The sequence below is a fragment of the Neopsephotus bourkii genome, unplaced genomic scaffold (assembly GCF_033783945.1).
Source record: "Neopsephotus bourkii isolate Nb327-2 ecotype Australia unplaced genomic scaffold, CSIRO-AGI_Nbou_v1 NB_234, whole genome shotgun sequence".
Classification (NCBI taxonomy): Eukaryota; Metazoa; Chordata; class Aves; order Psittaciformes; family Psittacidae; genus Neopsephotus; species Neopsephotus bourkii.
The window spans coordinates 16,593,283-16,620,392 of record NW_026900744.1 but is presented as its reverse complement, the minus strand read 5'-3'; the positions used below and the strand labels follow the sequence as shown (position 1 = coordinate 16,620,392).

General features: G+C 42.3%; 1 protein-coding gene across 2 annotated transcripts in view; it reads right to left on the bottom strand.

Moving 5' to 3' along the window:
• Window positions 1-27,110, bottom strand: part of ACBD6 (acyl-CoA binding domain containing 6) — an 88,209-nt gene that overhangs the window by 30,033 nt on the left and 31,066 nt on the right. For both annotated transcript variants that reach the window (XM_061345566.1, XM_061345565.1), the window contains 2 exons: window positions 20,820-20,925; window positions 14,415-14,504 (listed from right to left, as the gene is read on the bottom strand). In XM_061345566.1, the coding sequence (XP_061201550.1) occupies window positions 14,415-14,504; window positions 20,820-20,925 (196 nt within the window). The remainder of the gene's footprint in view (window positions 1-14,414; window positions 14,505-20,819; window positions 20,926-27,110) is intronic.

The window sequence follows — 27,110 nt, the reverse complement described above, 5'->3', positions numbered from 1 at the left end:
CAAGTGACTTGTCCAAGGTCACACTGGGATTCTGTGGCAAAAATGGAGAATTAGAAATCTGAACTCAATTCTGAAAATAGCCAAAAAAGGAAATTTCCTCAGCAAATCCACAGGGATTCTACAGACCTGGACATCTACCACTATGTTTTTAAATAACATACAGAACTGTGGATAACCCAGCTCTGAATGGGCAGATCCTGCTATTCCTCTCAGGTTAAAAACAACAAGCAACTTCTCTCACTAATAAATAAAACCACCCTACCATTACTACCAGATGGGAGGAGCCTGAAGTTTAGCAAAAGTACTTGAAGGTTTATCAATTGCAAGGTTTGAAAATTTCAAACAGCAGGTCTGCATCACAGCTGTGTCTCTACAAAGAGGAAAAAGTGGTAGTAATCATATTTTAATTTTTTTTCTCCTAAGTCTTAGCAGAGCCATAATAGAATCTTAGAAGCACAGAATAGTTAGGGTTGGAAAGATCCTTAAAATCATCAAGTTCCAATCCCCCTGCCATGGACAGGGACACCTTGCACTAAACCATATCACCCAAGGCCTTGTCCAGCCTGGCCTTGAACACTGCCAGGGATGGAGCATTCACAACCTCCCTGGGCAACCTGTTCCACCCTAACAGGAAAGAATTTCCTCCTTATATCCAATCTAAACTTCCCCTGTTTAAGTTTTAACTCATTACCCCTTGTCCTATCACTACAGTCCCTAATGAAGAGTCCATCCCCAGCATCCTTATAGGCCCCCTTCAGATACTGGAAGGCTGCTATGAGGTCTCCACACAGCCTTCTCTTCTCCAGGCTGAACAACCCCAACTTTCTCAGCCTATCTTCATATGGGAGGTGCTCCAGTCCCCTGATGATCTTCCTGGCCCTCCTCTGGACTTGTTCCAACAGTTCCGTGTCCTTTTTATGTTGAGGACACCAGAACTGCATACAATACTCCAGGTGAGGTCTCACAAGAGCAGAGCAGAGGGGCAGGATCACCTCCTTTGACCTGCTGGTCATGCTCCTTTTGAGGCAGCCCAGGATACGGTTGGATTTCTGGGCTGCAAGTGCACACTGCTGGCTCATGTTCATATTCTCATCGACCAACACCCCCAAGTCCTTCTCCTCAGGGCTGCTCTGAATCTCTTCTCTGCCCAGCCTGTAGCTGTGCCTGATATTGCTCCGACCCAGGTGTAGGAACTTGCACTTGGCATGGTTGAACTTCATAAGGTTGGCATCAGCCCACCTCACAAGCGTGTCAAGGTCCCACTGGATGGCATTCCTTCCCTCCAGCATATCAACTGAACCACACAGCTTGGTGTCATTGGCAAACTTGCTGAGGGCGCACTCAATCCCACTGTCCATGTCACCAACAAAGATGTTGAACAAGACCAGTCCCAACACCGATCCCTGAGGGACACCCCTCGTTACTGGTCTCCAGCTGGACATTCACCCATTGACCACAACTCTTTGCATGCGGCCATCCAGCCAGTTCTTTATCCACCGAGTGGTCCATCTATCAAATTAACGTCTCTCCAATTTAGAGACAAGGATGCCATGTGGGACAGGGTTGAATGCTTTGCACAAATCCAGGTAGATGACATCAACTGCTCTACCACTGTCCATCAGTTCTGTAGCCCCATCATAAAAGGCCACCAAATTGGTCAGGCAGGATTTCCCCTCAGTGAAGCCATGCTGGCTGTCACCAAGCACCTTGTTGTTTTTCATGTGCCTTAGCATGCCTTCCAGGAGAATCTGCTCCAAGATTTTGCCAGGCACAGATGTGAGACTGACTGGTCTGTAATTCCCTGGGTCATCCATTTTCCCCTTCTTGAAAATGGGGTTATTATGCTTTTTCCAGTTCTCAGGAACTTCACCTGACTGCCATGAATTTCAAATAAGATGGCCAGTGGCTTAGCAACTTCAATCAGCAGCTCCTTCAGGACCCGCGAATGGATTTCATCAGGTCCCATGGACTTGTGTACATTCAGGTTCTTAAGATGGTCAAGCTAAAGGGAAATATCCATCTTAAAGTTCTGTACATTTTAGACATGTTGCTCACAACATATCACTGTTAAGTGGTGAGTTGTTCAGCACTGTGGTACGTCTTGATTTTTCTGTTAAGTTTTTATATGCATGCTAACCAAATTACTCAATCGTCCTCTCCCTCTGATAATGGGAAACAACAGTTGTCAATGCAGTTTTGTTTGCAACTGTGTATAACAGCCTCAGGGACTTCGTTTTGCTCCTGTCCCAGCTGGGCAGGAATGAAGCAGGAGTGCACAAACAATGCAACAGAAGCCTGCAGAATGAATCCACCAACTTAAGGGAAGGAGGTTGAGGCTGTGCTGGGAATGGGACATGAATGAAAATAGCAAGTATATGCATGTACTGAACTGCTGCCTTGTTAACTACATTCTGTCCATGTGAAGCAGATGTCCTGCAGTGGAAAATGAGGTGTTTTTCAAAGATGGTTTCAAAAGGATGTGAGAGTACAGCAACTATTTATACATAGACAAATAGCAACAGCTGCTTATTAGATTAAAACCTGAAAACTAACCTGACAAGGTGTTTGACCTAGACCTCTACACTTGAACAGGGAAGCCAAAGAGATCTGAACATTTTTGACAAGACAGACATTAACAGAAGCTTTAGACTTATGCAGTGCTAATGTGAAGAGCAGGTATGTCAAACTAAGTCACTGGCTGCGTCCAAGCTATGGTTTCCATCTCACAAGCTGTGTTGAAGTACATTGGCAGAACAACATCCATCAGGCATGTATCAAATGCTGACCACAGCAGTATTTGTCCTCTGCAAAGATGATACCAGCAGAACAGTCAGATCTGCATAAACACTGCATTAATAACAGACTGGGTGAAGATTGCATTTTAATATTGAGCTGCAGTTGAAGTACTGACTAATTTGAAAGTTCAGAGAAGCTTCATCAGTTCCTAGCATCGACAAATACTTCAGTACCTGCTTCTAGGGGATGCTGTGCATATCCTTTAATGCCACAAGTCTCATGCTAGGACCTCCAGCTTCTTCCCCACCTTTGGAGTTAGGAGATCAGTGTTGTAGTCAACACCAAAAGTCATTACATGGTTAGGTAAGGGCTTGGGAAACCAGCCATTGCCAGCACATACAACCCCCCACAAACAGAACATTTTGGAGGTCAGAGCAGAGACACCGACTGCTTTTCCAAAGAACAGGCAAGACCACATCTTCCTCCACTGGCTTTGCTCACACTACAAATCTACCTTAATGATTATTTACACTTCCCTCTTCCAACCTTCCTCCCTCCTCTTATGTAAACATGCTATAAATACAGACTTGGCATAAAGCCCACCAATCTACTACTCAGTTTCCCCCTGTTCTAAAGGTCTTTCTCTGGACAAGCTATGATTTAGCTCCAAGTTCCTGTAAGCCTGAGCAACTTCTTCCAACCTCCATCACCACTAATGTGACACATGCCCTTGTGATACTGGTGAGGCACCCATACCATGAGAAACCAAATCCAAATTTCATCATGACTCACATGGACTTCTTGATGGGCATCCTTCTGTGGCTCCCATGAGCCCTTTACAGGTTCTTCGGAGTTTTGGAAGGAACACTGACAGAAGTCACACTACACTGTACATGCCATCAGACTTTGCCCTGAACAAGACCAAGACCTCTGGCCAATGTCAGATAATCCGTCACTATAAGCTACTTGCATCCAAGCCAGATATTTATTGCTATTGATCTGCCTGGTCCCAGCGAAAGACTTTTGTTCTCCCAACCCGGGACTTTGACCTCAATTAAGTTATGAATTTCAATCCGATAGACTGCTCCACTTACCCTGCTGCTCTCCCTGACTGGATTAATTAGAATTAGCTAGGCTGGGAGTCACCCCAAGTGCCTCATGGATCGTGTTATTTTAATAATAAATAAAGAGACAGCAGCAGCATACAAGGAAGGATTTTGAAAGATTGTTCATCCAAGAGCATCATTCAGAACCTGCCAATACTAATTTCTCTGAGTTTGATTACCTCATTTACTTCTTTTTATTTCTATTCATTAATTGAGTTTTATCCCCCATTACTTCAGCTCCCCAAATGTGCCCTTCCTATAAAGGAACCAGACACACACTTTGCTGTTACAAAGTTTTATTACTGCAGCTCATCAAAAGTATAGTTAGCAGGAATGGAATAGTCATTAAGCATTTAATAATCTAATAGTGCTGAGGAAATATATATATAATAGGGGAGGGGGAAGGGAAAAGAAAAGAAAGGGACAAGGCAATCCTGTCTACTGCCATAAAACATGCACTGAAGGCTCTTTGTACAGATAGCTAATTGGCTAGTGGACAACACCAAGTGTCTTCAAGAAGGTAGTATCTAACACTGGAGAAAATGCATATAGCCATCAGGGTGTTTTCTGACATCACAACAATGCCTTTGGAAGGAGCCAAAAATGGGTTGAATACCAAAGATATTTGATTGGCAAGGGGAAGTTTCTGAACTAGTGAGTCGGGGCCTGATAGCTACATTATCCTTATTACTTCTCTTTCCCTGTGAAAGCAATTATATACTTGAAGATGTCGGGTTGCCCAGGCCTGTACTGAAATGGATTGTCTTGGCCAGCCATGTCACAGACATACTACAGAGTTATTGACCCATAAATGAGCACTTATTTGTCATGCTCATTTTAATGTTTAATTGGCTGGAACAGCAGAAGCAGGTTTAGATGATGGAAGTTTACCAATTCTTCCAACACTGATGCCCAGCTTGCAGACAGCCAGCTCCTAAGCTGAGAACAAATGTGGCAGACAACTTCAGTGCACTTTCCACCTTCATGTAAGTTCATGCCATTATTTTGTGAGAAAACCTTCACAGGACAGGGTGATTTATTCCAGCCAAGATGAGTCTTGTTGTAAGATGACAGAAGACACATTACAACATGGGATATCTAAGCTGGAACAGGTCTGTTAGATAAACCAGAAGCTCACTCCAGGATAGGATTTATTTGTTTTGTTGCAAAAGAAAGCAATTGAGCAGTCTCTCTGTGAGAGACAGAGGGAGAATGGACCACCAAGACTTCTGCTATCCTTCATACCAGCAGGGATGCCTGTTCACATGGATTTCCAAAAGCCTTTTGATAAATTCTCTCACCAAAGGCTATTAAATGATACTGTTGCAGAGAAAGAGGAAAAGTATTTGCATCCTTGATAACTGACTACAAAAGTAAAGATTGAATAGGAATAAACAACCAGCTTAAACAATTGCTGGTGATCACTGGAGTCTCTGAGGGATCTGGCAAGAGCCTGGGCTGTTCAACCCACAGAAATGACCAGGGGAAGCAGGCCTGAGAGTAAAGCATCTAAGCCTGTTAAGCCAAAAGCTGACTGTAAGATGCTACAAAAGGATCTCAGAGTGACAGGATGAAAAAAATGCAGATGAAATTCTGTGCTCATAAATGCTAAGTAACGCACATGTGAAAAAAACAGTCTTTAGTCTAAATCCACAGCAATGGGCTCTGAACTATCTGAACTAGCTATTACCTCTGCAGGAACAGATCATGAGTTATTATAGACAGCTTTATTATAACAGCAGTTCAGTACTCAATGGTAGTTAATAAAAGGCAAACAACAAGGAAGCATTTGGGTAGGGGAAAAAGAGAAAATAAGAAAACATCCTTATATTGCTTTATTAAACTTCATATTGCATTTACAGCTTGGGCACTAAGAGAAGTGCTACTCCCTTCATCTGAAAGGAAATACAGAAGAAATTATTCAAAGAATGACAAGGAACAAAGTTATGAAATGGGTAAGCTTCCAAATAGGGTAGGATTAAATAGATTAAACTCCTCAGTCTGATAAAGAAGTGATCAAGGGAAATCCAGGCCAATAAAGTCAAAAGCAGGACAGAGAAGGTAACTAGGCGAACGATTACTGTTTCTCGTTACACAAGAACGATGGGCTCTCACATGAAATGATCGTGGCAAGTGCAAAGCAAATGCACAGTTAAACTACAGAACTCCCGCTGGCATAAAAGGTTGGAAATCCAAAGAGGGATGAAATAAATTTATCAAAGAAAAATTCAGAGCACAAAGATAACACCAATGGTTCAGGAAGCCTCCAAGCCACAGACTCTGGGAAAACATATGAAATTATCACTGTATGCTTACCCTACTCTGCCCCATAAGCATTCACTCTTCTCTGCCACTGGAGACATGATACTGAGCTAGAAAGACTTCTGCACTGACAGGCATTCTCATGGATGCAGAATTAAGATGTACAAGTTGAGAAACAGGAAGCCCCTAAATTAGCTTTGCCATTTCAAGTGCTGTTTTGCCACTTAAAATTAATGGAATCAAGAAACAGCTATGATCATAAAAAACCTTATTCAAAACCTAAACAAAATAAGCATAAAGAATTATTTCCATAACATTTAAAGTGTTAGAACAACCTTATTTAGGAAAACTACAAAAAGTACTTTGAACCAAAGCCTGCAAATTCAAGATGCCCCAATGATGCACTCAGACCTGGGGGGTTTTGGGCTTTTTTGGAGGGGTTTTGTTGTGTGAGGTTTTTTTTTTTTAGTTTTGTTTTTTTTAGAGCAAACTGGAAGAGACAACTGCTGATAACAGATGAATACAAAATTCCATTTGGAAAGTAAACCCAGAGTTGCTCAGATTGGAAAGTCCTCAGGAGAATGTGAGTGGCAGAATTTAATTCCTCCAAAACAGGGAAAGCTTTTTCAAGAGGCTGAATGAGAAAGAAAGACAGAAAGAGAAAGGGAAAGGAAAGAAAAAGATGTTCTAGGAACCTAGTCTCCTGAGTGGCTGATTGGCAGTTCCTCTGACAGGGAGAGGTGACACAAAGGCTATAGGAAATGAAGCAAGGCTAGAGACCATTCCTATGGTGATTAGAGATCATTCCGATGGTGATTCATTCACTTGAAAAACCAGCTCGACTGCTGGTGGTATCCTGTTTGCGAAGTTAACCAAACACCTTAATGAGGGGCTAAAGCATTTCCAACAATGACTTCACGAATTACAGGTGTTTTAGCACATGCTTATTGTAGAGAGACAATGTGACATGGGGCCATCCCATGTCCTCACGCGGAGGCATTCAAGCTAAGGCTCTTTCCTGCCTCTGCAAAGACGTATGAACACAGTAGGGAGTAAAACACCTGTTTCTTCTCTGCAGCAGAACATAGGCAGCACCATGATGCCATCTGCACTGACCTCAAAGCTCACTGCTGCTGGCCTCTGCATACTTTGAGTATTGGTAGAGACTGTAGCCATTATACCACAAAATAGCTGTGCTGGCCAGGCATGGAAACAAGCACAAGTCTTCCTGGTGCTGAGCTAAGACTCTATGTCTACTGCAGGCTGCATTCCCCCTGCACCAGGAGGGTCCAGGAAAGTGCATCACTCTGCATAACACAGCCCTCAATACCAGGTGATGGCCACAAGCCATGCACTCTCACAGCAACCCAATAACATGTGCTGCTGTCCTCAGTCCCCCGCTTTAAACCCTGAAAGAAGCTTTAGATCTTGAGGGTGCAGCAGCAGCAAAGACCACTGCCTGTTTTTTCAGGACCAGCCCTTGGATTTCTCTTTTCAAACATCTTGCATGCAGTGGTTGAAAGGACTGTGTGCAGACCCTGAAATCACTGCTGGAACATCACAGAAGCCTGCAGTTGCTTTCTCAGCTGGTAAGCCTGCTTTGCAGGCAATGCTGTTACGCATACCGCCTGAGCAAGGGTGCCAACTGCTTTGCTGCACCAGCAATAAAGCAATGATTCATATGTCTACAGGGAGCAGAAGAAACCAAGACTGTACATATCAAACTGGAAGATGGAAAGAAACAATGCAAAAAAACCCCTAGCCTGCACAAGCAGAAGCAAGTATCATCTGTACAACCTACAGTTTCTGTTGGTGAGGCTTGAGGTGTCGTCAGAAGCTGGAGAGTAAACTGGGGATAAATCTCTGCATCTCCAAGCATACATTCAGAGCTGCAAATATTTTGCAAATGTTTCTGCTGAAAGGGACTTTTCTCCTAGTAGGTAAAATCAGCATCTGCTGAGTGGTGACCATTTAACATTCAACCTGCTGCCAATCTACATTCCACAGAGAGACCCACAGGAGAGACATGGAGCTGTGCCACTTCTAATAACTGTGTGACTGGCAGCATGTCAATGCTTTAATGTAGAAAGCTACCCTCTGTCACTAAGCAGATCTCTCCTTTCTTTTGGCTAATGGCTTTCACACCCATTGGCAACCATGTCAAGACTGAAGGGGTATAAGCCTGCAGTCTTTTGAGATCTGCCTGACGAAGCTGACTACAGAAATACTGAGACAGAGACTGGAGGGAGTGGGTATAAGGAAAGAAGAAAACTGTCATGGTTAATAATTTTGCTCTCATTGCTTTGCATTTCGTCTTCGTTTAAACAGTGTCTCCATTTATTTGACACTCTACTTTCCTACTGCAGCAATGGTCAATTCAGCAGTACCTGCAACATCCTTTGCTTACTGAGAGCATAACTACGCCAAACCCTCTGCAGCAATCATCAGATCCGGGACAGGATCCCTTCTGGCTTTATGAGCCAAGCTTTTAGCATATTTAGGGGAAAATTTATACCAGGGACATTAGCTGCAAGGGCACAAGGCTCAGACATTTTCCTTTTTAATCTCAGCCAGGTTCAGAGAATGGTCATAATAGCAGAGTACTTTGGCAGCTGGCATCCTACCTACAAGTGTGTTTGTGCTGATCAGCTTGCAGCAGAGGTGGTAGGCTGCATGGATGCACACAACACATTCAGTGGGGAGGGGGAAAGCTGTGTAGATATGGCCTTGGAACTTTGGTCCTTGGTCAGAACAGTCAAGATGCCCACACTGCTGCAACATCTCCCTATAGATACAGAAAAATGAGGGCATGACCTATATTTGGTGTGAGAGGCAGGGAAGGGATGTGTGTTTGCCAAGACCAGCTTGATTTTTAAATGTCTATGCAATGACTCCAACACAAGGCCCGTGCAAAGACTGAAGCAGTTTGTATTCTTCCTGTGAAATCAAAATGAGCAATACTGAAAAAGGCAGGCAAGCAGCCCTGACTTTTCCTTGTTTTTTGGTTTTTATTTTTTCTTGCTTTTTATTCTACATAGACACAATGCTTTTAGAGTCACGCAGGAAAATAGAAAAAACATACGAATAAAACAAAACCAACAGATCCCCCATCTTAGCAATTTTTTAACATATCCATAATTTTGACTTCATTTTTAGCTAATGGTGGAAATTAGTCTTTGGATAGTTGATAAAAATCAACCTGTCTCTGCTGGTTTAGGACCATGATCTGTGGCCCAGCAACTACTTCTAGTACAATTGATTTTCCTTTTTGGCAACCAATAGGCCAGTCAATAATAATGTTGTTTGAGAAGGATTGAGTCATGAGGGAGATGAACCCTCCCTGCCATTTATTATGTTTGTATTGTCTTCATTTGAAAAGATTTTTTTTCCTTTTTTTTTTTTTTCCCCCTATGAGGATGTGAGTGGAAGTATTTCTAAGGGAACGGCTACTCCATGTCACCATCTCCAGAAACCCTCTGACTCCCAAGTGTGTTAGCATGCAAATAGACAAGAGGAAAGTGGCTGTCTGCAAGCGATGTGCTGCAGGGGACTGGGAAAAAAGACAAGCTGAGGAGGCAGCCACATTCTTCCTGCTACTGCAGACATCTTTTAGGAAAAAAGAAAAAAAAGAAAAAAAAGAAAAAATCCAGCTAACTCAAAATCACACACCAGAAGCGTGACTTCGACAGCTGTGCAGCCTTGCATGAATTGGTCCAAGATACAGGTACATTAGCACCAAAAGCAACCAGGTCTTCTCTGCAGGCAGCACAGACACTAGGTGCTTTTCACTGACATTACTGGTGTATATTAATAAAATAAAAATAAACATAAAAAAATCTGCATATACTAGCAACAGATTTTCTAATCTGATGGGTTTGAGCTTTCCTTCTCAAGTTGCCTTGCCAAAGGGTCCATGGGTGACCCTTGAGAACTTGTTGACAAGCGGTTGAAAATCGCAGTACAGTGATCTGCACCTTTATGAGGAAAGTGAAAGGTCAGCAAATAAAAACTGAAGACGAGTTATAGCTTTTTTCATCCTTGTCATAGCACAATTTTAGCATACACAGATTTTTAGCATAGCACTGATAAGGTGATTAACAGAACTGTACAATTATGTAGTTTAAAAATCATAAAATAATATCTAGATACAATTTTAAATCAGCTGTTCTACTGCATAGATACGTACAGAGCTCTCAATTATCTATCCTGTGCCAGAGATACAGTTCCACTTAAAAATAACAGTATTTATTTGAAGACTTGTTCAAGTGGCCAGATAGGCTTGAAAATCTTTTTCGAAGTGAACTGATTTGTGGCAATCGCTCCAGGATGGTTCTGCATGCATTCCCAAGGGCACATCCTGAACACACAGATTATTATTTTGGAGCAGAGTACCCACAAATGGAACAAGGTGCAGCCACAGCAAATCCAGGAGGAGAGTCTATGGTCTTCTGTTTTGATGTCCTTCTCTCTCTCACTGAATAATCACCATACTGTGATGCCCTTCATCTTTCTTAAAACAGCACTAATAATTTGTATACCTGCAATGCTCCCTGCATAGGACAAGCAATCATGCGGGACTTTTGCACCAGAGGAAAAAATCCTCCTTTTCAAGCTGTCTTGCCTTGCTCTCGCAGAAGAAGGTGACCAGACAGATCCTGCCCCAAGAGCAATCTTCCACCTAATAGCGTGTAATCAGTACACTGTGCCTAAACTTCCCCTAAATACACTAAAGGAATCCCCCTGAAAGCTTGTGGAACATCCAGGAGAAGAGCTGAGTTCTGCTGCCTCCTCCACACTGGCACTGCACCACCAGATAAAAATGAAGACAAATTCTCCAACCAGGCCAGCTTGCTGTTCCTGGCAGGAGGAGCACTGAGGATGCTATGGTACAGCTGCAGGGGAGCGCAAAGCTGGGATGCAGTCCTGCACAACTTGCATCCAGTGCCTCTCCAGAAAACCTCCTTTCCAAGGCCAGAGAAAACACTGCAAGGAGTATCTCTCCCTGTAGGGCAAAAAGGTTTTCCTTTGTTGCTCATCCCCTGCAAGTACAGCTTATCCACATCTTCATACATTTTAAAGCTAGAAATAGATATTACAATCATGTTGCTGACCTGCTTCATAACTGATATTGATATATTCCCCTTCCTTTTCAATTAGAAACCTACATTTTAGGCAAACGGTTCCAGTGGAAGGAGGCTGTTTTCAGACTGAGCCCCAAGCTCTGGATACTTCCAGCAGAGCTCCAAAATACCATATCACCACCCACTTTGAAATGGCCTCTGGCTCTGAAGATTTAGGTAATTCAATTACACAAATGCTCCTTTTTTCTACTTTTCAACAAAGTAGAGCAGCCTGTTGCCTTTCTGCATCCCCTTGCCCATGGCAATCGCTTACCACCTCTTTTCAAATGTGCTATTAGAGTTAATTATGAACAATCAGAGAACTCAATGGCTGTAGCTTTTCAGTGACATTAGTGAACTACCCTTTTGAAACTGCAGTACCACCGTTTAAAACAAAAAGCACAGTCGCTGGACCACTGCAGTCCACATTGCAGTGTGTGGTTATTCCCAGAATTAAAGCAGTTTCGAGCATGCTACACGAACGAGGAGAGCCAAACAACCTCTCCTCCTGCTCCCAAGCTGTCCGTTTATCAACAAAGAGCAGTAAGTTGACTCTTGCCGAGCCTCTTGATCCAGAAGCTGCTAGTACTTTGACAATAGATAGTACAGAGATAACTAAAATAAAGCAGCAAAATGTGAATAAGGCACATCTATGGGCACAATGAACTGGTATGCTTTGCTCCAGGTGGCTTGCAGAGCACCACTGTCACAGTCTGCTTAGGGTAGCTAAATCCTTTAGCACATCCCAAGAGAGCCAAGATGGAAAAGCATTTATTAAAAAGGTAATGGAAGAGAACATAAATCTGTCGTGCTGTTTGACTAACTTTTAAGAAGCATACTGAAAACACAGGCAATTTAAAAAGAAAAACCAACTGGTTTATAGCATTTTTCTCCTTCGCTACCTGCTCATAACCAGCACAATCCCAAATTCATTCTTTACTGCCTGCATGTAGGTACTGCTGCAAAATTGAACAAGACAGAAAAACACCTGAAGAGCTCAGCAGTGGGTGGAAATTGCAGAGGCTGCTTGTATGCCCTGGGCCCTGGCAGAGATGCTGCATGCAGCCTGTGAAGGAAACCTCTACTGAGAGCACATTGCTCTGAAGTAATAGTGCCACTGATTCAAGTCACCAGAGATTCCCTTACACTTAACCCACTGGTACTGTATAATAACAGGCACTGTGGTGTTTATGACCTGTTAAGAAGCCAGGCTTTTTCCCTCTCCCTTTTTCTTCTGGTTGCTCTTAAAATTCCTTCTGCTCTTGCTTTGGATGAGTTCTTACAGGGTAAAGGTCAAAATAAAAAAGAGAAATAAACATTAGGTCACAAAGTCTTGAAATGTTATTGCAATTTATATATGACTGAGAATAAAAATGTGCCTGCTTTCTCTGGAAACGTACCTACATGCAAACAGAGACCTTTCTAAAAATTCTCCTTTATTACCTTGGTGGGGGAAAAAATAAAAATCAAAGATTGATTTTCTTTTTACGGCTATTATTAACCTTTTGTTACTGGCCAAAAATCATCTGGTTAGAAAATGTGCAATAGATCAAAAAGAAAAAAAACGTTAAGAATTTAACAGAAAATTAATACTCAGGGAAAACCACGATGACCCTCCCTTCAGCCTTTTCTTTTACGGTCAGACTTCACCTCCAAAGAAACGAGACAGGTGTCAAAGAGGGGTGACTTCTCAGACTGCTGCAGTGGTACAGCATCTCAAACAGAACCATCTCCCAGGCTGGAAGGGCAAAGGGGATTGGTAGGTGTCTGACCTGACTCCACCCCGATTTCAATGCAAAGCTATTCCCACATGTATCTGACACATCACTCACTTGCTTCAAGTGAAAGGCGACTAACTGGTCTCAACAGTGAGGCATGTAAAGCTCATCATTTGTACTGGCTCCACTGCCCCTCTTCAATGTAAGGGAAAACTCTCATAAAAACCATTACAGCTGAAATCACCCAACATCTAAGCATGAAGATATGGCTCTCTCTAGCTACTGTGAAGCCATACTTCCTAATACAAGGCAAAGGCAAGAAAGACTTTTTTTTTTTTTTTTTTACAACAATTCCATGTGTTCTAAATACCAGCACGGCTATTTCTAGCCCATGAATCCTACGGGTCTGCTGACAAGTCTTCAGATTGCAACTGTGCATAAGGTTCACCTCTTACAAATTCCTGAAGCACTTGTCGCAAGGCTGCCCAAGATCTCACTGGTAAGAGCTAGCAAAATTGTCAGCAGAGGTGTATGTATGTCCAAACTGGGCAGGAGAACAAAGCCCATAAGCGCTATACTGGTAAGGAGCAGTCAATCATAATTCAACAGAAATAGGTTGGACAATTATTCCCAAACATGATCTCATTTACACAGGTCAAACCTTAACTACAACATGCTGACAAAACTAGGAGCACTGACTCATGAGCACAGGCAGACTCAAGCTGGCTGTCTGGAATGAACCACTTGCAAAGCACAATGCAGTTCACAGCCTGGTCTATTCAAGTACCATAAAAATGCTTCTAGTTAAACTCAGACACATGGGCTGTAGTGGCTAAAAAAGCTGCTTTATGTTAAGTCAAATTGTGCTAGAAACATTGATTCCCAAGGGGGTGAGGTGGTTTTGTGAGCATGGAAATGGTATAAACTGTTTGACTTCAATCAGTACTGAGATCCTACTGTGGCTGTCATATGCTCACCATGTTGTGACATGAAGCATCACTTCCTCCTGTGGCATGTTCTGCCAAAACCAGGCACTTATCACAAGCTTTTCTGCTAGGCAAAGCGGTATTCTCTTCCCATTAGTTTACTAAGCTCTGCTGAGAGTGTAATGTTACAAAAATACACTGGAAAATGCACTTTCTGTAGGAACCTATCAAACGCCTTGTGTGCAGGAAATCCCTCTTGCCATCAGTACCACTAGTCACATTGGAAGCCACAGCCAAGGTGTTCAAACAATTTTACTGCAAGGAGAAGTTTCATCAGGAATGGAAAAAGGCCCCTTATTACTATGTACTTCGTGCAACCAAATTCTGTTATTTTTCTGAGGTTACCTTTTTCAATGTTCTTCTCCGTGATAAGTACCCTGAGAGAATTTGGTATGGAGTTTTGGGACAATTCAATTTCATGTGAAACATTTGATCAAGTGGCTAAATAACATATTGATCAAATTAAACTTCTTGGTCCTTTCTTACCTGGCTGTTAACGTCAGCAGCATGTTGTAACAGTACTGAAACCAGCTCCTTGTGTCCCCTGTCACACGCCCAGTGAAGCAGTGCCCGACCCTACAACACCCAGGAGAAAATTAACAAAGTCGGCCAAAAGAAGCACAGAAAATCACAGTCTTGTTATTAAATATTTAGCACCAATAACAAAATTACCAGACTTTAAAAAAGCGACACTAGTATTAGTATGTAACATATTATTGCTCCTCATTTGGACTTACAGAATAATTATAGAAGTGTTAGAAGTGACACACAGTTAAATTTTTATTAATTTAGCATCAAACCCACAAGCCAGCATAAAATACCCCAAACAAACAAAAAACAGAGGGAAAAAGTAAGCAAGGAATGAAAAGCAGGAGCCATGACATAATGGCTTGTTTTCCTATACAGACTTGGGATTTTGACACTTCTGACTTTACTGGGAGCAATGACTGACACTCTAAAGATAACATTTTCAATGCTGCCTAAGTCACCTGAATGCCAAGTGCCCAGAAGCTCATTTCTCTGGCAGGTCCAAAACACTCAACCCACATCCCTGCCTCTGCTGCAACAGAAGGTTAAAACTGGGCATTTGAGCAGGCATCACCCATGACTGTCCTGTTCCCAGCTCTGCAACATAGGCTGCTGCCTTGCATGCCTCCAGCCCTCCACCAAACCTCTGCAGTTTTCTCTTCCCTGCCCCTTTCTACAACTGCACAACTGAAGTCTCACTGCTTGTCTCTGCCACCACAGGAGGACACGCAATGGAAGTTCAGATCTTCCTGCCTGTAAAGGACACAGGAATGAGGCTTAGGACCTGCCTGAGGGCAGACACACACAACTGAAAGCACAGATGGCCTCACACTGGACTAAGGAAGTAATGAAGTGAAGCCAAGCTTTTGCGGTTGGGTTCACAGGTGCCTCTCTGAGCTAGAACAGCAAGTGTGGCGCACTTACAGGGAATTCCTTGGAATCATCCTATACATAACCAGAAAATCATCCCCCCAGCTGTGACACTGTCAGATCAACCTGTGTTTTCCATTATGCTACAGAAAATAGTCACAGACCCTCACAGATGAAATCAGTTAAATTAGCCTGTGCCCAGTTATAAATCTAATGACAGAGCAGTGGGGAACAAAGTAAAGAACTAATTTATCTACTAATGAGAACTATGAGACAATTTTCTGACCACGGTGCCCAAACAGCAGGAGTGGCAGAAGACACCTGCAACCAAAGCTCACACTGGTTCTGCTGGATATTCTTGGGCAGAAGAAGAAGAACATGTTTTTAAGTCAGGAAATGCATGCTTTTTGACCCAGGAAGTAGTTAATTTTTGTAACACATAATTTTAATGTTACATTAATTAACCTTGAGTTAGAATGAATATTCTGACAATGACTTTCTATGGAAGTATGATTACATCCATAGGCCATTTAATGATTAACGTTCTTGTACTCAACACCAGTATCAAAGTCTAAAAGGAGGAAAGAATAAAATTTAAAACAACTGGTAAACATAGTAAGATCTTTAATTCATATTAAGCATCCTTCACTCATCTCTGACTGGCAACTGCTTAGGATTTCAGTATGATAAATACCAACATTTTTGTGCCACAGAGGTTTATTTCAAAAGAAAGAAGCACTATCTGCAATAGGCACAATAGCAATAAATACTTCAACAGATTATTTCCATTTTGCTTTGTATATCTAGGGGAATAATACTGTAATTACATGTGTAATTACTGTGCAATTCACAATAACAGACATTTCTATCCTTTATAGCAAAATTCACGTTACAGATTAGTGGCTATAATAGGTTGGTTTGCATTTCTCTCTGGACAAGCAGAATCTTATCTTATTGGTGCTGAAATTGGCTGGGACCAATAAACGTAAGCCAACAGGTTGTGAGAGACAGTGCTGCTAACACTGCCAGCTCAAGGATACTGCAGCACTGTGCAGCTGGTTCCTTCACATGACACTGGAGGCTGGTCCTGCTGCAAATGTTGCCTTTTGAACAAGACAAGAAACTGAAGTCTGATTATCTATAGTCATTAAAAATCTCCTTGTGCTATTTGCAGGAGTATGGATTTCAAGTCTTGGGCCAATTCCACTTTGGGTAATTACACACTGCTTACCTATATATTTTCTCTGTAATTCTAAATGGATACAATATTTTCCAATTAGTGACTTAAATGGCTCTGCATTGTAATTGTGCGCTATTAAAAAGATGACACGTTCCACCCAAGAAATGTCTGCATCCTTGTGGCATGCTATCCCCTAAACACAGGGTATAAGGGACTTTGGAGACCTGTACAAGAGCACACCATCTGATGAGTAAGTAAAAATACGTGCAGAACAACCTCAACCTACTTATTGCGTAACAAAAAGCATTACTAAGAGACTTGTATATAATACTACTGTGTGCATAGGATCAGGCAAATCAAAATGCTCGGGAGTTCTAGCCAATGTACTTAAAGCAACTATACAGCTACAAAGCCCACTTGTTTCCCATGTCTTCCTTCCACATCCTACCCTTAGCAGTAAGATAAACTGAATGTGCAATACAGCTCTTTGCATAGCATGGATATTGCCTATGAACACTGAAAAATTCTTTAGTCTGCACAGCTGCTGCTTTATATCAGCATATAATTCGTGTTTGTGTTTTTAAATAACATGGCAGAAATCTTAAAAGCCACAGATTGTGCTTTCCCAGAACACTTCCCATATGACCATTTCATTAAGCAGTGAGACCCAAAGCTGTATGAATAATTTCATATAGGAAATCACTGCAGTTTTGAGGTCTAGACTAAATGCAGGCAACATCAAGGTACTCCCTCTGTGCAATTCAAACACAATTGTTGCAGAAGTTACTTGAGAGGATGCACTTCCCCCTGCCTTTGAATTGTTTAATAAAAAAAAGCATAAAAATAGCCCCACTGCACTAACCCTGCCTCTTAAATCTTCTATGCTTTGCTTGGATAACTGCTGCCAGCTTGGCCAGCTTCTGCAGCAGTTTCTCAAGCCAACAGCACATCAATTTTGCTCAGCTCCAAGTCACAGGGTGTTCACAAACAAAGCACAGGACAGGGATTTGTCTCCGATATACTGAGTCTCAGCAGACAAATGGATGGGAATGATTTTCACATCAATTAGCCAACGCAGAGAAAGAGGAGAACAAAGCTAAACTGAATGATGCGCTACAATATTAAGCTATACTTCTAGGCATGATGTTTGCAGCTGTAATGGCTGTATGACAATGAGAGATACTCTAACTTGTGGCAAGTGGTTTATTACTGGTAATTAAGAAGAAATATATATAGAATGGCCGCATCCCACCCTAATAGGAAAAACCGTGAACAGAAGGGCTGTTGTTGCAATTATAGAGGTAAACTTCAGATTTGATTTGGAAGTCAATTGCTTTCACACCTTTGAAACATTTGGGGAAGTCTTTCTAATGAGAGTAAGCATGTAAATCCAGAAGTATGTGATTCTTCTTCAAATCCATTTTTTTTCTCCCTTATCCTTTCCTTGGCAAGCTGGCACCAATCTGGCATTTGCTATCTCAGAAGCACAAGGACTGGGGACTAACCAAGCACTATTTCAGTTGCCTTTCATTAAAGTTTTGGCAGTAGCTTAAATATTGTACATAAGTAACATGTTTGCTTACTCAGATTTCTCCAACAATTAAAAATAAGTTCTCCATCTAGAACTTCCACAGCCCTTGGCACAAATAGCAAAAGCAACTCATCTATGCCTTTGAGCAGTTTCTGTTTTGTTATAACTTGAACAAATATTGCTCTCAAAAAGGCAGCAAGCAATCCATACTACCAGGATGTGCCTGTGGCGACTTCACAGCCACAGTCCATTTCTTATTTCATTAGTCCTGCTGACATACGCAAGAGAAACAGGTTGTTTTAGTCTGTGCTATTTTTAAGTGAATGCAAGCTATTCCGTTGAACTCCAGGCAATTTAGATACAGTAAATGGAAGCTTGTACATGATTACTGTCATTAGATTCTTTGTTTAATTCTAAATTGAAGATTATTATATCCAAACTGTTAGCAAGTATGCTGGCTTGAATGCTTCACATGAAGATCTTTTATTTCTTGTGAGAAGACCACTTATGCTTTAAAGTTGCCATCTATCTAAATCCCAAAGGTTTCTGTTGCCCTTTCTGAAATCCTTTTTCTTCAAGTAAGTTGGTTTGTCCCCATTTTACATTTTTATTTTGGATTCCTCTTCACCTTTCGCTAACTTGTTAGCACAAAGGAGGGGATACAATTAGGTAAGGTACTAATGCATCACATAGAAATAAAAATATAAACACCTTACAGCCTCAGTCAAGTCTTTATTGTACAAGCAAAGGCTGAGCCTAGTATTGCTGCAGTTTAGCACCAGACTGTTTGGTGCTTCAGTAGATTTTGTTTCATGACAAGTTAACTCTTGCATGTATCTATCCCTGCTGCCATTTTAAATCTATATGCACTTAAATAAAAGGATTGACACTGTGAGTTATGGTCAGAGGGCTAGGAGAGGCATCTTTGGACATGGCAGGATGCATTTATACAGTAACACTAAAATAGTTAATAAAAAACGACAAGATTATGCTTGCATACACTTCACTCTACCAACGGCTCAGTCTGGGTTATGTCTAGTCTAAAATGGGTTCTAAAACTTCAATCAACCTGCACGATGCTGGAAAATAAGATACCTTCCAGATTATGGAAACTATGTTTGGATTTAAAAAAAAATAAAAAAAAATTCTTACTTGTCTGGTTAACCATTTGCTGGGGTAACCCCAAAATCACTGAGGCTGTGAGAATTTCATCTACAGGGGAATTTTGCACCAGTTGGAACCTTTCCATGAGGCATTCACAGGTAGGTAAGGTTTTTCAGCTCTTATCTATGCTGAATGAATTGCATACACTGCAACAGTCATGTGCTGATACCCATTAGTTCAGAAGTAGGCCTTCTGTCATATCAGAGACTTGTGGATAACTCCCAAAGACAACATCACTTGGCTGACTTCAGGTCTGACTCTAAATGGTTATGTTGTTAGAATACAAAAATATTGTATCTTTCAACTTTCTTTTTCTTCTGTAAATATTTTGGCTGAGAACAAGCACATTTGTTGCTTGAACACAAAGGAAGGTATGAGCTTCTGAACACTGCTAACTACAAAAGAGCATCTTGCCAGTGGAAATGAAGTAGTGCTAGCATAATGCTATTATACAGTTATTGCAAGTGTGTGATCTCCAAAAATGAGCTTTTATTAATGAAAGGGGTTCAGTCACGTGCTGTGGAACTGCCCTAGACATTTACTTCCGCAACCTGTGATCGGCAGAAGGAGGGATGAAGCTCAGTAATGGCGCTTGCAGCGACTGTGTGGCACATGACAGTTTCAGTTCATTGAATTTATGATGCAAAATTCCAATCCCGATCATAAACACCATCTCTCCTCTCCTCTGAAAATTAATTCACATGAATTCCTGATTAATAATAAAAGGCCCTGCCATCAGCATTCAGAGCCCCAGCCGGGGCTGTCATGGCTCAGAGGGCAGAAATCTGCTCAGTGCTTCTGCAGAACCCAACTGAATTTGTGGTGTCTCAGTCTATGAATGTGTAAGCACTTCATCTGTTCACCAGAACACAATGCGTTGGAAAGCAGCAGGCAAAAGCAGCATGGACCACAAGCAGGGCTAGGTGGCAGCATGCAAGCATCAAAACCAAGATGATAAAGCTGATACCACTACATTTTCTGAAGGATATAAACTTCCATACCAGGTGTCTACTTTCACCAAGACAGAGATCAAGCTAATTCACAATTTTAAACCCTTATTTTCTTGAGGTTTCTGACAATGCCTGCATTACCCCCCTTATGGCAAAACAGTGTTTTGAGCTTGATGAGAGGAGAAAGTCTGGACAATGTCACTGTTTTTGTGAAGCTGGAAAGCCGGTATCACTCATTTGTCCTCCATCTTGGAAACAATTAAATGCTGATGGCGTGGCAGAAATCCTACTTCAGCTGTGAATAGTTCATCAGTCAAAAAAAGCTATTTGCCTCACATCCTACTTCTATTTGACCACATTTAATATACAAGCTGACAAAAGGGAGATATTCAGCAGATGTTATCCTGCAAGTGGCTGCTGGCACTGCTGAAAGTAATACAGAACATAAGTTTCTGACATGCTACAGCATCAATTAGTACATCTACACTACTAGAAACACAACTGAAAGCTATTTTCAAATAGATTAACCCTGTCTCAATGACCAAGTATTTGTTCTAACAAGATACTACAGCAGCTGGACAGACCAGAGAATTTTGTAAAGGAGTGGCACTGAATTAACACACAAAACAGTTAAAAGATCGATGGTCGTTATCTTTTTCTCTCCATACCTCCTCATCTGTAGCATTCACATCCACTTTTTTTGATTGAATGGCTTTGGTTACATAGTCAATGTTGTTTTCTCTGCAGTAATCAAAAATGTTCTTGTCCTCTTCCCTAGTCAGGAAACAAAAGCAAAAGAAAAACTGTGTTACTGCACAGCACAAATGTTGCATGTACATCATATGCTCTATGGCATTTCAATACAATCACTGGACTGAAACAGACACCTACTAGTGCACATGCAGAATAATATGGTTTTTTTTTTTTCCCCAAGTTAAGACAGGATTCCACTGCCTAGAATACAAAGTTTGTTTTTAACAGCATTATGCTATGACAAAAGTCAACTTACTCCTGTGAACTGGCATGAGAAGTCTATAAACTTAGCCACCAAAACCCACGTTCAAGCCCTGGTAAGTCACTGCAATCCCACAGCAGACAACTGCTATACAAACTTGTAACAACCACTCCAGGTCAGACCAAAGCCCCCTTCCAATGCCATCCATCGCAGACAGTGGCCATTAATGGTAGCTTGGAGAAAAAAAGCAGAAGGAACAGGACACATTCAAAGCAATCTGTCCCCAGCATTGGATCCTCCCAGATTCAGAGTGACCTAAGGATTTCTGTAGCTAGAGGCTGCATCCAGATAAGCATATTTATTAACCTTTCCCAGGTCCTTTTTCCACTGTATTCAGCTCTTTAACCCATTCAAACAAACTCTTGATTTCTCTAAAGGACAAGCTCTACAACTTGGCTTTCTGTATGTGAAGGGGTGAACAGTGGGCAAGTACTTTCTTTTGGTGGTTTTAAAACAGGTGCTTGCTATTATCACATACTCTTTGGTAAGTAATTGTTAAGAGATTTGTTAAAATTTTGGTGTTTGCCTTGGAATCTGACCACAAGGCTTGGGTTTTATTTTATTTATTTGTGATGTCACAGGTGCTTGAGGTACCTCTATAGCTTCTTCTAGAAGTAAAAGCAATATTCTGGCTTCAGACATGATAAAACTTCTGTCCAAACAAACTAAACAGAACCTCTAATGAAGTTAAGATATTTCACAGATTCTCAAAACATCACAAAAGAACTTTGTAAGAGTGACTGGAGATAGTGTTTCATGGCAGTTGGAAAAAAAAGCAAGAGCTAGGTGCCCCACAAGATTTCATGTTTAGGTCTAGAGATATTACAGAAGTCTTCCAATTTCTTAATCAGTCTCCCATGAACTCATTTGTTGGAGGTCTTGTCCACTCACTACACGCAAGCTCCTGGGAAGGAGATCACTGCACACTTTAGATGCAATCACTTTGAATTCTGGGGAAAAAAGAATCTCATGGTGGGATTAGAAAAGGCAAAAAGCTTATATTGCTCAAGATGAAGCTTGACAGATTCATGATGGAGGTCATGAGACATGCCTGCCCCTACTAACAAGGGCTGATTTGATGTGCTGGGAAGTCCATTCAGTCCTACCTTGCTAGTCAAATCTCTCAAACACACCCTTGGCTGCTGAAAGCAGCCGTTTGCATGAAGCTACTTTTCAGACAACACTGTACAGCAATTTGGTTCCACAAGTTTTCTCCCCATTGCACAGCCACACCCACACTTTATTACAGATCATTCTTTATTCTGTAAGAAAGTGAAGCCCAGCCTCCTCTTGCTAGAGAAGTCCACAATCATCCTCAATTACTCCCAGATGATTTTCTGCATCACAACCATGAGCCTCAGGCTGTGAGCCTAGCATCCTTAGCAGTGATGCGACCCAGTCAACCTGGGCACTGGCATTTCCACATGCTACAGCACCTGGGTGGCTCAGCCCTGCCAGACCTCACACAGCAGCACAAGAGGTACCAGAGGGTACATGGCAGCAATAAAGCAACTGACTGTGCTCCACGGGGAGTGTGCTGCAAGATCTGCACCAGTGGAGAGAAGACACATTAACATTGTTGTACCAAACCCAGGTGATCTTCCTACCAAAGCCTCTAGATAAGACTTCTACAGTCCATTCCCAAGGATATTATTGCCTGTAAGGGGGAAATGACTTGACGCAGCTATCTGGATGTCATTTAGCTTTCCTGAAATAACCACCTCTTCAAATGCTCTACACATCCCCCTTCCAAAAAACACACTTCTCTTTCAGAAGTCTCCAGAAAGGAATTAATCCAGAATAGCAATTTCCCCTCCTGAAAATAAGGTTTTGGGAAATTTAACCTCTTTACTGCAAATTTATTTCTCTAAGCTTTAAACTATACCTCTGGATTTGACGCCCCTTCTAGAACAAAAATAGCACATATTATCTCCAGCTTTTCTGTAAATATTAACAAAGAGAAACAAGCCCTTTCCTGAATAGGTTTGAGAAGTCCATGCAGTCAGACCACAGACATTTTACCTGCAAAAAAAACTAGTCATGTGAAGTTGCGCTCCAGATATCATCAGCATCAAGGCCCAGAAACTGGTAGAAACAGCCTAAAACTAGATACAGGCACATCACAAATCAGAAGTAAGTGATGCTCTAAGATATTGCTCAAATAATGTTTGGGGGCTGGGGTACGTAGGGGAAGAACCCATAACATTTCTATTAGTATTGTCAGGAAAATATCAATTTATGCAAAAATACGGCATTCAAGTTACTGTCAGATGGGAAAGACCATGAAATTCAACCTAATGGAGATGTGCACAATTATTTAAAACTTGTAGCTAAAAAGGAAGACTCAGATGCAATTTTGTTTCCATGTCAGATTGTGTGAAATACAAGCACTGGCTCTTTTTGTTGAGCTTAAAAGGAGTCAAGACCACTTGACTGTCAGTAAAGGCAGGGAATACGTTTACATCTATTTCCTGAAGATGGCCAGAAGGGTTTCTCTCCTCCCTGCTGACACATATTCAACCCCCCCCAAGCTATTTTCTTCTGCTCTCCCTCATCCTCAGCAAGAAATGCTAGCTCTGATTTAACACTGGGCTGAAGCATATCTGTTGCCTGCAGGTAATACATGGGCAACTTTCTTCTTCCTTGAATAAAAGTATGTGGAAGAATTTAAACAAAGCCATCTTCTTCCAAGCTTGCAAAGCTTAAGCCTAAAAAACACTTGGTGAGCCAACAGTTTTTAAACATCTCACGGAAAAGACCTGTTGCTGGATAATCAGGCTTCACTTCCTTACCTTGAGTACTGTAAAACTCCTTGCTTTCTAAACAGCCACCAAGACTACCAGGAAAAACAGCACAGAAGAGACCTGAAGTTCAGGTATTCTACGCTCACACAGACAGCACCCTCCCATGCCCTTCCTCCCCCCTTGCAGGTTACCTCCAGCACAGAGGGCTGTGATCGGGTGCTACTTTGGGCATCCTCTCCCCTTTTCCTGGGGCTGGTCCAAGCCACGTCCCAGTAGACCCGCTGTGGAGTGGCCCCAGGTGCTGCTAACAGGTGGCTTCTCCCATCTGCTTGGCAAGGTGCTGCTGAGTAAGTGGGAGAGCAGTGGAGCGGAACACAGCGTGTGGGGAGCAGAGAGACACTCGCAACACTTACAGTTTTTGTCAAGGCCCTTGGCCCCCAAGGGACCCATTTCACATAATCTATAATTATCTCTTTGCTTTAATCGCCTCCTCACTTCTGAGGCTCTCCTGGGCACAGGAAGAGGAAAAGCTCATTAACTGAACCTTTTCTCCTCTCTCCAGCCACCCATGGCTTTTAATTGCTTGGTGTTGTTATTATCTATCAATGCAACTGGGATCATTTTCATAAGAAAGGGTGGTGGGAGGGAGGAAGACAGGAGTGGGTCCCTGAGGTATGCACCACAGACAAACCTTTGCTTTCTCAATTATTTATGCCAGCTGAGGTATTACAAGCTGAATAAATCCATAACTCAGGTTTATTTTGATCCGGCAGGCTGTCTCGGGGGAAGTGTTGCCCACTTGCTGGCACACTCATGTGGTGTCCTCTGAGAGCGGCCAGGACATAGCGAGACATGTGTCATCCAATTCCCCACCCGTCGCTGCACCGCCACACGTACTTTGTTAGATTAGTGGCAGCACTGGAGAGGAGGCTGAAGTGAAAACCCTAAAAAGGAGCCACCACTGAAGGATGCACTCTCCCAAAGGGAAGGCAGACAAGCTGCCCCTTTGCACAACAAAGCAAAGCCCCAAGGGTCACCACTCCAGGGACAATAAAAAGGGAGGGAAGCAATAAACTTGGCAATCATCTTGAAGTCAGAGACTTGCCCACTTAACATGACCAGAAGAGCATCCATTTCTTAATGACACTGACCTGAAAAAACCCAAACCCCAGCTGCCTGGACCTGCAGGTGTTTTGTTTGTGATATGCCATGGCTGAGCACACTGCAGGCTGCGCAGCCAGGAAAGCTCTTCCACAGGGATTGCCAGCCCAGCATCTATGTGAACAAGACATCTGCAGCGTGGCCACCCAAACACACATAATATCAGCACGAGCCTGTAATTCCCAACACAGCAAGGATTCTGGCTCCTGCACCACTGCAGCTTTGTGCTCATTTCCAGTGCCGGTGTTCCTGAAAGCAGGGTTAGAGGGAGAGAACAAAACCCAAACCATGCTCCAGAGTGCTGGGCTCGTCTCAAAAGCCATTGCAACTCCAAAGTGGCATCCCTGCAACGGATGCTGGAAGCAGCTCTTTAAAATTCAGCAGCCTTTGTGCCTGACCACACGCAGCGACCTCTGGTATTTTCTGCCAAAACAGTTCATTTGTCTCGCACAACAACTAATCAATTCCCAAGGCCATCCATCACAGGGGCTCGCACGAGCCGGCCCAGCAGCAGGGCCAGATGGTGGCTGCGTTAGCGGGATTAATACAATTCTGATAGATTACATGGCATCAGACGGGCTCCCAAATGAGGGGTGCCTGCTCCACACTGTGAGCCTAAACAGAGCCCCACTTGCAACTGGGGTCATTCCTAAATGTTACAGGAAAGGATGGAAGTTTCTACCAGACAAGGGTTTCTACAGCCTCTTTTGGGATGGCAGAAGTGTAAAAGATAGCTCAGGGAAACCTCCATGCCAAGCAGTGGATGTCATCCCCAAGCTAGCATGCTGAAGCCACGTGGGAACAGCCCATGGCAGGGTGCAGGAGGGCTCCTCTAGAGGAAAGGGACAGACATTTTGCAACACTTTTCTGCATTCTCCATCTGGCAAGTCAATGCTTTCATGTGCTGGAAACACAAACTGTCTTGCCCTTGCCCCCACTTAAAAAAAAAAAATGCTGCAAAATAAAGTTGAATTTCCAATGCCATGGTATTTTTGGCATCTCACTCAGTTTGTGTCTTGGATTTATACTGGTGACACATCAGTCAACCTCATCTCACTGCTCATTTCTCAGGTTTGTGAAACTAATTATAGCTATGTGATCATGAAAGAGCTCAGCTACTACTGCTTTTGTTCTGGTAATAACACCAAAAAAAGAGACAAAGCTTTATGCAGCAGTAAAAACCCTACCACTACACCCAGCATTCTCCCTTCCAGGGGAACCTCCAAGTCCCATCATCAGTCACCAGCACGCATTATTTTTGTGTAATGCCTGAAGTGAGATAAGTGATTTGCAGAGAAACACAGAGGCAGAGCACTATGCTAATATTCTGCAACTGCTCCCTATTAGTCACTGGGGGTACTTGAGCTCTTTATTGCCAGGGTTTATTAATGACCCCTAATTGATGACCAGGGACCAGCACCCCAAAGTAAATAACTGCTATGCCTCATTAGCTCAAGAGACCTCTGGATGCGAAGATTGATCTCTGAATACCCAGATTGCACTGATTTAACCAGTTCTTTTTCTAAATTGATTTAATTAGATCAGTATAACCTGTTTCTTTGGATGCTTTTGAATTTATTTGGAATCACAGTGCTGTACTTCTGTGAGCCAGACAGACCATTTTTCTATCTTGTTCTCAAAACAGAAACATTTGAGATTAGTGATAAGGCAAAATCAGTCCTGGCATAATCCCAGTTCCTCCTATTGCTGATCCACCTGACTTCAGAGTAGGGTATGGTTAACTCCACTTTGTCCAACATGTACAGATTTGCATCCTAAACCCAAAGCACTTCATTTCATAAAAGGAATGTAAGCATTATTTATATGTAATTTTAGACATTCAGTTTGAAAGCAGTGGCATTCCTGCTTTGCTTGGTTATTTACTGCTGAGGGTAAACTAGTGATTTACACTATTTAAAACAAAATCTCTTATCTCTCTATTACGTAGCAGCAGATTAGAGCATGTTAATCGTTTGACAAACTGTTCAAAAGCTTCTGACAAGAATAAAATAAGTGAACCTTCAAAACCCCACACTCGC